At 43.9% G+C, this 13,198-nt stretch overlaps 1 protein-coding gene across 1 annotated transcript in view; it reads right to left on the bottom strand.

Moving 5' to 3' along the window:
- Positions 1-798: 798 nt before the first annotated feature.
- dusp19a (dual specificity phosphatase 19a) overlaps positions 799-13,198 on the bottom strand; it is a gene marked incomplete at its 3' end in the record, with an annotated part of 29,522 nt that continues 17,122 nt past the window's right edge. Inside the window, exons 2-5 of the mRNA XM_080018996.1 lie at positions 11,642-11,867; positions 4,689-4,735; positions 4,076-4,228; positions 799-1,002 (exon numbers count right to left, since the gene is read on the bottom strand). Coding sequence (XP_079875122.1) covers positions 799-1,002; positions 4,076-4,228; positions 4,689-4,735; positions 11,642-11,864 — 627 coding nt within the window. The 5' untranslated portion in view covers positions 11,865-11,867. The remainder of the gene's footprint in view (positions 1,003-4,075; positions 4,229-4,688; positions 4,736-11,641; positions 11,868-13,198) is intronic.

Here is a 13,198-nt window from a genome sequence, read left to right as displayed (position 1 = left end):
AATATGATGATGTCATAAAGCGTCTTACTGTAAATCTAATTTATAGTCAATAATATGATAATGTCATAAAGCGTCTCACTGTAAATATAATTTATAGTAAATAATAAGATGAAGTTATAAAGCGTCTCACTGTGAATATAATTTATAGTAAATAATAAGATGAAGTTATAAAGCGTCTCACTGTGAATATAATTTATAGTAAATAATAAGATGAAGTTATAAAGCGTCTCACTGTAAATATAATTTATAGTAAATGATATGATGATGTCATAAAGCGTCTTACCGTGAATCTTATGTCGTTCATTTTGTTTATGAATAGTAACATGTCAATCAAGCGGCACCAGCTTAATATTTGGTATCAAAGTTGTTTGGTTTTTCATTCATTTCAGCTCCGTTTGTGGATGGATTTGGATGAAATTTAAACCACGAGATGTTTGTGACATATGTACGTCACAGTGCTCATGGCTTCTGCCGATGTGTGTTTCTAATAGTTTTAGATTTCAAACTTTAGAGAATCTTTCTGCAGGCTGGACCCCAAATAATAATAATAATAATAATAATAATAATAATAATAGTAAAAATAAAAAATAAAAAAATAATAATAATAATAATTATTATTATCATCATCATCATCATCATCATCATCATCATCATCATCATCATCATCATCATCATCAAACTGCTCAGACGTTCTGCTACAATGGAGAGAATCAAGACAGAAAATCAGAATTTATTTCAGTTTGTTTCAGTGGAAAAACTGAGGAAGATGATGGGATAATTTCTTCTCTCCTCCTCCTCCTAGTGTGATCCTGTCTTCTGGGGTGCTCTGTACTTCCTGAGCTGCTCCAGGAATCCGGGGTTTGGACAGGAATTGGGACGAGCAGCTTTGACCAATGAAAACGCTTCCTCGAAGGAGCGGCCGTCACATGACATCAGGAAGCCAATTACCACAGCCACTGCCCGGGACACGCCCGTGTTGCAATGCACCAGGACCACACCTTTCTGAGGGACGAGGACAAGGAAACACCATGAGACACCATGAGACACCATGAGATACTATGAGATACTGAGAGACAATGAGACACCATGAGACACAGAGAAACCATGAGAGACAATGTGACACAATGAGAGACAATGAGAGACATTGATACACTGAGAGACAATGAGACGGTGAGAGACAATGAGACACCTTGAGACACTGAGAGACAATGAGACGGTGAGAGACAATGAGACACCTTGAGACACTGAGAGACAATGAGACACTGAGAGACAATGAGAGACAATAAGAGCCAATGAGACACCATGAGAAACATGAGAAACCATGAGACACAAGTGACAATGAGAGACAATGAGAGACAATGAGACACCATGAGACACAGAGAGACAATGAGGGACAATGAAAGACAAGTAGACACTGAGAAACGATGAGAGACAATGAGAGACAATGAGACACCTAGAGACACAGAGAGACAATGAGGGACAATGAAAGACAAGTAGACACTGAGAAACAATGAGAGACAATGAGAGACAATGAGACACCTAGAGACACTTAGAGACAATGAGAGATAATGAGAGCCAATGAGAGACAATGAGATACCATGAGACAATGTGAGGCACAGAGAGACAATGAGACACTATGAGACATCAAGAGAAAATGAGACACAGAGAGACAATGGGTCACCATGAGGCACAGAGAGACAATGAGACACCATGAGACACAGAGTGACAATGCAAGACAATGAGAGAGAATGAGACACCATGAGACACAGAGAGCCAATGAGACACCATGAGACATCAACAGACAATGCAACACTATGAGACACAGAGACAATGAGAGACAATGAGACACCATGAGACACCATGAGACACTGAGAGACAATGAGAGACAATGAGACACCATGAGACACCATGAGACACCAAGAGACACCAAGAGACACCATGAGACACTGAGAGACAATGAGAGACAATGAGACACTGAGAGACAATGAAAGACAATGAGACACCATGAGACATCAAGAGACAATGAGACACCAAGAGACACTGAGAGACAATGAAAGACAATGAGACACTATGAGACATCAAACGGCAATGAGATACAGCAAGACATTAAGTCACCATGAGCACAGAGAGACCATGAGACACCATGATACACCAAATGACAATGAGAGACAATGAGACACCATGATACACAGAGACGATGAGAGACAATGAGACACCATGAGGCACAGAGAAACAATGAGATACTATGAGACACAAAGGCAATGAGCATCATGAGGCACAGAGAGACAATGAGAGATAATGAGATACCATGAGACACAGAGAGAAAATGAGAGACAATGAGACACAATGAGACACCATGAGATACCATGACACACGAGAGATAATGACAGACAATGAGACACAATGAGACACCATGACACACTGAGAGACAATGAGAGACAATGAGAGACAATGAGAGACAATGAGAGACAATGAGATACAATGAGACACCATGAGACACAGAGAGAAAATGAGAGAAAATAAGACACCATGAGATGCCGAGAGACAATGAGAGACAATGAGACACCATGAGATAACGAGAGACAATGAGGACAATGAGACACAGAGAGACAATAAGACACAGAGGGACAATAAGACACAATGAGACACAGAGAGGCAATGAGAGGCAATGAGAGCCAATGAGACACTGTGAGATACTTAGAGACACATAGAGACAACAAGACACCATGAGACACTGAGAGACAATGAGACACCATGAGACAATGAGACACTTAGAGACACCCTGAGACACTGAGCGACAATGAGAGACAACAAGAAACCATGAGACACCGAGAGACAATGACACACCATGAGACACCATGAGACAGAGACAATGAGACATTGAGAGACAATGAGACACCAGGAGACACAGAGGGACACCATGATACAATGAGATGGAGAGACCATGAGGCACTATGAGTTACTGAGAGACAATGAGAGACAACAAGACACCATGAGACACCGAGAGACAATGAGACTCCATGAGATACCATGAGACACTGAAAGACAATGAGACACTGAGAGATAATGAGACAAACTTCTTCTGGCAGGTTTGGTTATAGGAGAGTTTGTCCTTCCAATTTGTTCTCAGAACAAATGAACTTGTTGCAATGCATGCTGGGAAGTTGAGTGACGCAGCCTCCATGTTTGGGACGGAGTCACATCCTGTTGATTTGGAGCTGAACCTCAGTTCGGACGGACAGGAGAACAACAAGACTGAACAGGATGGACGAATGAGTGGATATTTGCCGCGCCCACATCTCAGAGAGGTTTCAGCTGATCTGCAAATTGATGATGTCATCACTAATGACCACTCATTACTCCTAAATTAAAACAGTGAAGTAGTATTAGTCATACTACTCGACCACAGACCTGAAGCTGACCTGTAGCACCAAGCTGCCTGGAGGGGGTCGAGAGTGTGTGTGTGTGTGTGTGTGTGTGTGTGTGTGTGTGTGTGTGTGTGTGTGTGTGTGTGTGTGTGTGTGTGTGTGTGTGTCTATGTGTGTGTGTGTGTGTGTGTGTGTGTGTGTGTGTGTGTGTGTGTGTGTGTGTGTGTGTGTGTGTCTATGTGTGTGTGTGTGTGTGTGTGTGTGTGTGTGTGTGTGTGTGTGTGTGTCTATGTGTGTGTGTGTGTGTGTGTGTGTGTGTGTGTGTGTGTGTGTGTGTGTGTGTGTGTGTGTGTGTGTCTATGTGTGTGTGTGTGTGTGTGTGTGTGTGCGCGCGCCTGTGTCTATGTGTGTGTGTGTGTGTGTGTGTGTGTGTGTGCGCGCGCCTGTGTCTATGTGTGTGTGTGTGTGTGTGTGTGTGTGTGTGTGTGTGTGTGTGTGTGTGTGTCTATGTGTGTGTGTGTGTGTGTGTGTGTGGGGTGTCATGTTCGGTGATATTCTACACGGTGAGACCCGATCAGAAGAGTATCCATAAAACATGAAGCGGAATTGTTTACTGGAGAAGAGGAGGTATAGAGGAGGTGTAGAGGAGGTATCAAGGAGGTGTAGAGGGGAAGAGCAGAAGTAGAGGAGGAGTGGAGGAGCAGCACCTCCTGCATGGCCTCCCGGATGAAGGCGCAGCAGGCCTCCAGGTGGAGGCTCAGCTCAGCGTCTGGTTCCTCCAGGATCCTGATGCTCCTGTAGATGAAGAGCTCAGGGAACAGGTTGTCCACCCCGTAGGCCACGTTCAGGATGTGGGAAACCTGGAACCAGGACACATTGGTTCTACTGGGAGACTCCCAGCACAAACAGTAACAACCCTGTTGTACCAGGAACCTCCCCATAGTAGCAGACTGGTTGTACTGGGAGACTCCTGGCACAACCAATAACAACCATTTTGTACTAGGATCCTGCCAGTAGTAGCAGACTGGTTGTATTTTGGGAGACTCCTGGCACAACCAGTAACATCCCTGTTGTACCAGGAGCCACCCTGTAGTAACAGACTGGTTGTACTGGGAGACTCCCGGCACAAGTAACCAGTAACAGTAACAGTAACAACCCTGTTGTACCAGGAGCCACCTGGTAGTAGCAGACTGGTTGTACTGGGAGACTCCCGGCACAACCATTAACAACCCTGTTGTACCAGGAACCTCCCCTTAGTAGCAGACTGGTTCTACTGGGAAACTCAGTAGACCAGCCCAACCAGTAACAGCCTGGTTGTACCTTGTGTTTCCTCAGGGTTTCGAAGTCGTGCGCTGCATCCTGAGATCCTGAAACAAACAGTTGAAGTCTAAAGTCAGACAGCGTTCCACTGGGATGGAACTAGTAGTTAGCTAGTTAGTTAACTGTTAGTTAGGCTTGTTATATTGTCTGTTTTGATGGTGGTTGCCCAAGGGTTGACTGAAAGGAAAATTACACAGATCACTAGATCACTACTTCTACTAGTTCTCCTAGTTCACTGGTTTTACTGGATCACTAGTTCTACTAGTTCACTAGATCGCTAGGTCTACTCGTCCACTAGATCACTACTTCTACTAGTTCTACTAGTTTGTTAGTCATACTAGATTTCTAGTTCTACTCGTTCACTACATCACTAGTTCTACTAGTTATACTTGTTTACTAGTTCTACAACCGGAAGTGCTGCTTGGCGCCGCCCCTTGTGGTCCCCTGTGCAAATACTCCATGTGATTACGCACATTTTGGCATTTATTTCGTTTTACATTGCTATGTCCATAAAAAACTCATGGGTAGTGATCTCCTACAACCGCGATGCACTCGTGGATACAGAAGATTCCCTGGAATAACAATTTTTCGGACATTTTATCTGCAGATCCAGAGTGGTCAGCGGAGATTCTACACTCCGACACAATCAACAAGGACAATAACTTCAATGCAGTTGCTTCGGTGTAACTACAACAACATCAAGACTCTCCCACTCCTGCTCGCCAAACCTGGAACAGCTGACCATCTCATGCCGTCCATTCTACCTACTCCGGGAATTCAGCATGGTCATCATCACTCACGTTTGTATTCCACTGCGGGCGGACACCAGCACAGCACTATCGGACCTATATGATGTGTTGTGCGGACTTCAGAACAAACAACCTGATGCGGCTGTGGTGGCGACGGGGGACTTTAACAGGGCGAACCATAAGAAAGTTCTGCCTAATTTCCATAAACACATCACGTGTGCCACCAGGGGAGAAAGAACTTTGGACCACTGCTACACACCGTACAAGAACGGAAGACCATCTCGCTCCCTGCTTTCGGGGAAATCCGATCACGCCGCCATCTCGTTGCTTACTGTTCCTAAGCCTTGTATTGTGCATGGAAAGGTAGTGACGAGGAACGTAAAGCGGTGGTCGGACCAATCAGAGGCCGCACATCAGGGCGCTCTGACTGACGTAGACTAGGACATGTTCTAATCAAGTTCCAGTGACGTCAGCCAGTTTACGGAAGTAGCTATGAGCTTCATAGCCATGGTAGTGGACAGCATTGTACGCACGGTGAAAGTTTGGATATTTCCGAACCAGAAACCATATGTGGATAAATCCATCTACGGCGCTCTGAATGCTTGCACGGCCGCTTACAACAAAGGTCTTGTATCCAGAAACATGGACAAGTACAAAGCGGTGTCATACAAACTGTGGAGGGTGCTGAAGGACACTAAACGGACATAGACATAGTGGAGCGATAGATGGAGCAACGTACACCAGATGCTTGTGGCAGGGGCTGCGGACTATTAGTAACTACAACAGCAGCCCCTTCCCAGCCACGAGTGTAGGCACCTCCCTAGCCGACGAACTGAACTACTTTAATGCGCAGTTTGAGGCTGGCAACAACACCGATACCTCGCCAGCTAATTGGGGTTACACTACTCAGGATGGACGCGGACTCTGTGTCTGAACATGTAGTAGGAGGGCTCTGATGCGGGTGAACACCAGAAAAGCTGCGGGCCCAGATGGCTATCTGGGCGGGTACTGAAGACCTGTGCTAACCAGCTAGCCCCTGTGCTCACTCGGATATTCACCACTTCCCTGGCCGCGTCGGTGGTCCCGTCCTGCTTCAAGAGGTCCACCATCATCCTTGTGCTGAAGATCACCTCTCTAGCCTGCTTGAATGACTACCATCCAGTGGTCCTCACCTCGGTGGTCATGAAGTACTTCGAGAAGCTGATTAAGGATTATATCTGTGCCTCCCTCCCCCACACCTTGGACCCACTGCAGTTCGCGTAACGGTCAAACAGATCCACAGACGACACGGTCTCCCGGGTACTGCACACCACGCTCACGCACTTGGATGGCCGGAAGTCGGGCTATGTGAGATTTCTGTTCATCGACTACAGTTCAGCTCTCAATACCATAGTCCCCACCAGACTGGCTGTCAAGCTGCGGTAGCTAGGACTGAACACTCCGTTGTGTGCCTGGATCCTGGACTTCTTCACATCCCGGCCCTAGCTGGTTAGGGTGGGGAGGCACATACCCAGCACCCTCATCCTGAACACAGGATCCCCCTAGGGCTGGGTCCTCAGCCCCCTACTGTACTCCCTGTACACACATGACTGTGTGGCCAGGTCCAACTCCAATACCATCCTCAAGCCGTAAGGGTGGGCCTGAGCACTGACGACGACGAGAAGGCCTACCATGAGGAGGTGACTGACACTGTCACTCTGGTGCCAGGACAACAGCCTCCTCCTGAACGTCAGCAAAACTAAGGAGCTGATTGTGGACTTTAAAAGGGGATTAGAACCGAGGATGCATGCCCCGCTCGTGATTAATGGGACTTCTGTCGACAGGGTGAGCAGCGTCAAGTACCTGGGAGCCCACATCATGAAGGACTTACACACAGACACTCTGGTGAGAAAGGCAGCGTCTTTATCACAAGCCATAAGGACTGTCAACACTCAACTCATCAGGGCCCCTTACTGAGAAACACACATAAGCCCCCACTGCATCACTGTACTGTATGATGCAAACTGTACTGCATTCTGTACTGTTACTGTATTGCTGTGTCATACTGTTATATACTGTACTGTATATCTCAACACACACTATCTCACTTTTTTCACATCCCACTTTGCTGCACATATCTGTATATACATATAGTCTATTCCTATTATTTATATTTTGCACCCCCATTCAGTATATTACATTTTTATGGAATTCTATAATATTTATTAACTGAATTACGTTTTTGGAATCAATTAGTTTAGTTTATTAGTTAATATCTTAATATACTTTGGTATGTGTCCTTGTACTTATGAGTTCAGTTAGCTTAGTTAGTTAGTTAATTACTTAATTAATTAGCTATTGTGTCCTTGTACTTATTGTGCATAATCTCCGGGTGCGTTGCAATTATATTTCAATACATATATGTATGCTCGTATGTATAAGTATGTGATAAATATAAATCTTGAATCTTTAATCTAGTTCACTAGATCTACTAGTTCACCAGTTTTACTAATTCACGAGATCACTAGTTCTACTAGTTCACAATTTCAACAAGTTAACTATCTCAACTAGTTAACTAGTTATACTAGTTCACTAGTTCTGCTCGTTAACTAGTTATACTAATTCACTAGATCACTAGTTCTGCTAGTTCAGCAGTTAACTGATACTGCAAGTTCACTAGTTCTACTAGTTGTAATAGTTTTCTAGATCACTAGTTCTACTAGTTCTACTAGTTCTACTAGTTCTACTAGTTCACTAGTTCTACTACTTCACTAGATCACTCATTCTCTAGTTGACTAGTTCACCCATTGTAATCATTCATTGGATAACTTGTTCAATAGTTACCTATTCATACTAGTTCTACTATATCACTACACACTATTCTACTAGTTCTATTAGTGCACTAGATAACTAGTTCTACTGGTTCTAGTAGTTATTCATTCACTAGATCACTAATTCTGGTAGTTCAATAGTTCACTAGATAGACGTTTTCATTAGTTCTAGTAGTTTACCAGGTAGACTAATTATACTTATTCACAAGATAGTTCTACTGGTTTACTAGATCACTAGTTCTACTAGATCACTAGTTCTACTAGTTTTGATTTTTTTTAAGAATCTTATTTGTCATGCGGCACACACACCACAACATGGAGGAAACAGAGGAAACCCCATGTGAGCACGGGAAGCACATGCAAACTCCACACAGAAAGGACCCTCATCTGGAGATAACCCACCGGAGCACGGTGCCAACAGAACCCAAGCGGGAATCCAACCCAGGACCTTCTTGCTATGAGGCAGCTGCGAGTTCACTAGTTTTACTAGTTCTCGTCGTTTTTTTATTTGTTCCATTGCATCTAGGACAGAGTTAGTCTGAATGTAGAGTTGAACTTCTCAACCTGCAATGCAACTCTTATTTTATTCTTAAATCATCAACAACTGCTGCAATAACTCTGTCCTGTGGACCACCTGTGGGATGACCAGAGCACAGTCTTTTGTTACACCACACAACCAACCCCCTTTTTGGAGAACCATCTTACCATGTTTTGGTCTTTAAACAACTAATCATCATTACTACTCTAACAGGGAGAATCACCACGAGTGAGACAAATAGCCAGTGGGGCCACCACGCCCACCCGTGCAAGGGCACCCACCACCACCAGCCAGAGGCCCCATCCAGCCGCAAGCCCCAAGCGTGCAGAGTGTGCTCAGCGCAGGCACCTGGATTTCACCCCCCCCCCCCCCCACGATGCCTGCAGGCTGCCAGATATGTGGGCCTTTAAGCAATTATGTTTCCTTATTGATTCAATAGGGAATGTTAGATCAATTCAGATAAATCCTGACATTCTGTTTGTTCAATGTCTCGCCATCCATGGCCCAGTTGTTGCCCTGGTTGTAACCATTTAATTATAAATCTGAGATGGTTCACTAGATAGTAGTATCTGAAGTTAGGGGCTGCTAGGCCTCCACAGTCACAGTCACAGCTTTTTCTGTAGTGTTGGTAGTTAAATTCTTGTTTTTTTGTATTTCCAATATAATTTATTAATAATTTAGTCTAGAGTATTAACCAATGCACTGTTGGTTAGACTAGGGTCATTGAAAATATGTAATTTATTTTAGGTAGTATTTTCATTTTCACTGCTGCCATCCTACCAATTAATGAGATGGGTGAGACCGATTGGTGGAGACAATATCAATATCAATACCAAGGTATCTAATTTTGCCTGTTGTCATGGTTCAGAGAAGTTTCTGGATTCCAGCATTCCAGTCCTCCGCACTGAGTGGTAAGATCGTGGTTTTAGTCCAGTTTATCTAATAGTCTGAGAAAGCTGAGAATTTACATATAAGATCGAACACCTCCTGTAGGGATAAAATTGGGTTCCGTAAGTACAACAAGATATCATCTGCATACAAACTGATTTTTGAAACAGAGTTTCCTGTTTGTATGCCTACGATATTACTGTTTTGACGGATGGCCACCGCAAGGGGTTCAGTAAAGATGGCGAATAGTAAAGGGGAGAGTGGACATCCTTGTCGTCCTAGTTCTAGTAGTTCGAACTAGTTCTACTAATTCTGCTGCTTAACTAATTATACTAGATCTACTAGATCTACTAGTTCTACTAGTTCACTAGTTCTACTAGTTCCACTAGTTTTGCTAGTTCTGCGAGTTCATTAGTTCTGCGAGTTCACTAGTTCTACTAGATATACTAGTTCATTAGTTATACTAGTTCTGCTAGTTCACTAGCTTTACTAGTTGTACCAGCTCTGTAGTTCACTAGTTCAACTAGTTATTCTAGTACAATGGTTCGGCTAGTTCTACTAGTTACGGTAGTTAACTACTTTTACTAGTTCTGCTAGTTAACAAGTTCTATTACATCTACTAGTTTTGCCAGTTCACTACTTCTAATAGTTCTGCTTGTTCACTAGTTCTACTTGTTCTGCTATGTCTACTAGTTCTGCTAGTTATACTAGTTATGCTAGTTATACTAGTTCTGCGAGTTCACTAGTTCTTCTGGTTTACTAGTTCTGCTAGTTCTACAGTTCTACAAGTTCAGCTACAGTAGTTCACTAGTTTGACTACTTCTACAAGTTCAGCTGTTTCTACCAGTTCTGTAAGTTCACTGGTTCTACTAGTTCTACTAGAGCTGCTCTTTCACTAGTTCTACTAGTTCTGCTATCTATACCCGTTCTTCTAGTTTTGCTAGTTCACTAGTTTTACTAGTTCACTAGTTCTACTAGTTATACTAGTTCTGCTAGTTCACTATCTCTACTAGTACTACAACAATGGCTCTTTAACACTCTGGTTGACCTCTAGAGGCCCAAGTTCAGGAAGTAGTGATGGTAGTTTCCTGTGAGACAGAAACTACATTAAATGGTGAGTTAACGCTTGTAAACTATCTTCACATCAAGACACTGTTCTCCTTACATCTGTTCTGGAGTTAAGAAGGGATAAAATGTAAACATGTTCTGAAGGGACCATAACTCAACTGACCTTAACTTATTTAATTACTCAATTTAACTGAAATTAACTTAATTTTACTGAATTTCATTTAATTTAACTTAATTTAACTACCAAGCCTGAAATATCAGTTCAGAATCCAACTTTTATTTGGGATGATCCAAAAATACTAGAAATACTATGTTTTTATTCACCTAGCAGTTGGCTGGTTAAGGTAAGGTTAATGTTAACTCACCTAGCAGTTGGCTGGTTAAGGTAAGGTTAATTTTAACTTACCTAGCAGTTGACTGTTCAGGTAAGGTTAATATTATCTCACCTAGCAGTTGACTGGTTAAGGTAAGGTTCATTTTAACTCACCTAGGAGTTAGCTGGTTAAGGTAAGGTTAATCTTTTCTCAACTAGCAGTTGGTTGGTTAAGGTCAGGTTAATCTTATTTCACCTAGCAGTTGGCTGGTTAATGTAAGGTTAATCTTATCTCACCTTGCAGTTGGCTGGTTAAGGTAAGGTAGGTTAAACGTATCTTATCTAGCAGTTGGCTAGTTATGGTAACGTTAATATTATCTCACCTAGCAGTTGGCTTGTTATGTAAGGTTAAAGTTATCTCACCTAGCAGTTGGTTGGTTAAGGTAAGGTAAATCTTATCTCACCTACCAGTTGGTTGGTTAAGGTAAGGTAAATCTTATCTCACCTACCAGTTGGTTGGTTAAGGTAAGGTTAATCTTATCTCACCTTGCAGTTGGCTGGTTATGGTCAGTTTAATCTTAACTCACCCAGCAGTAGAAAGGGTTTGATGAGTCCGATGTGCAGGTCCCAGCTGTTGTCGGGGACGTATCCCATGATACACTCTGGTGGGTTGGGCTCCTCCTCCTGGCTCAGGATGCTGCCCTTCCATGTCTCGATGATGCGTCGTCCTGTCAGAGTCGTCACTCGGACACGTTGTTTCCTCAGACGACTGCGAGGAAACGTCTGGATCTCCTCCTCCAGAGAGGACATGGTCTGTAATACACACAGTAGTACTACAGTACCGTAATACAGTGGTACTACAGTACCGTACAGCAGTGGTACTACAGTACTGTAATACAGTGGTATTATAGTACCGTACGGCAATGCTACTACAGTACTGTAATACGGTGGTATTACAGTACCGTAATACAGTGGAACTACAGTACCGTACTGCAGTGGTACTACAGTACAGTACTGCAGTAGTACTACAGTACTGTAGTACCGTGGAACTACAGTACCATACTGCATGGGTACTACAGTACAGTACTGCAGTAGTACTACAGTACTGTAATACGGTGGCACTACAGCACCATACTGCAGTGGTACTACAATACAGTACTGCAGTAGTACTAGACAGACATGTAGATAGAGTTGACTGACAGACAGACATGTATATAGAGTAGACAGACAGACAGGTAGATAGAGTAGACCGACAGACAGACATGTAGATAGAGTAGATAGACAGACAAGTAGATAGAGTAGACAGACAGACAGACGTACCAACAACTCGATCCTTCCTCCAAGATGGATGATGGAGATGCAGCAACCTGTCTGTTTGTCTATCTACCTCTATCGACCGTTTTTCTGGCTATCTACTCTACTTATCTCCCTGACTGTCTTTCTATCTCCCTGACTGTCTTTCTATCTCCCTGACTGTCTTTCTATCTTCCTGACTGTCCGTCTGTGTGTCTGTCTGTCTAGTCTTTATTCCTGTCTACCTGTCTGTATGTCTGCCTACCTGTCTTTCTGTCTATCTCTCAGTTTACTCCTCCCGTCTCCTGAAGCTGATAGCACTGTTTGAAACCAACACCCTGCTGAGAGAAACTCCACCTCTCCACCTCCCTCCCTCTCTCTCTCCACCTGCCTCCCTCTCTCTTTCTCTCTCCCCCTCTCTCTCTCCCTCCCACCCTCCCTCTCTGTCTTTCCCTCTCCCTCCCTCAAGGAGGATGAGGAGGAGGAGTAAGAGGTGGGGGAGGAAAGGAGAAGGAGGGGGAGGAAGAGAAAGAGGAGGAGGAGGAGGGAAGGAGCAAGAGGAGTAGGAGAAGGAAATGAAGGAGGAAAAGGAGGAGAGCAGGAGAGGAAGAGGAGGAGGATGAGGAAGAGGAGGAGGAGGGAAGGAGGAGGATGGAGGAGGAATAATGGCAGGATGGAAGGAAGTAAGAAGGAAGGGGGAAGGAAGGAATGAGGGAGGAAGGAGGAGGAGGAAGAGGAGGAGAAAGAGGAGGAAGAGGAGGAGCAAGAGGAGGAGGAAGAGGATGAGGAGGAGAGGAGGAGGAGGAGGAAGAGGAGAAGGGGGAGGAGGAGGAAGAAGAGGGGGAGGAGGA

This window comes from Zeus faber, assembly GCF_960531495.2.
Source record: "Zeus faber genome assembly, chromosome: 18".
Classification (NCBI taxonomy): Eukaryota; Metazoa; Chordata; class Actinopteri; order Zeiformes; family Zeidae; genus Zeus; species Zeus faber.
Note: the sequence above shows the minus strand (reverse complement) of the source record. Positions and strands in the feature narration are given on the sequence as shown.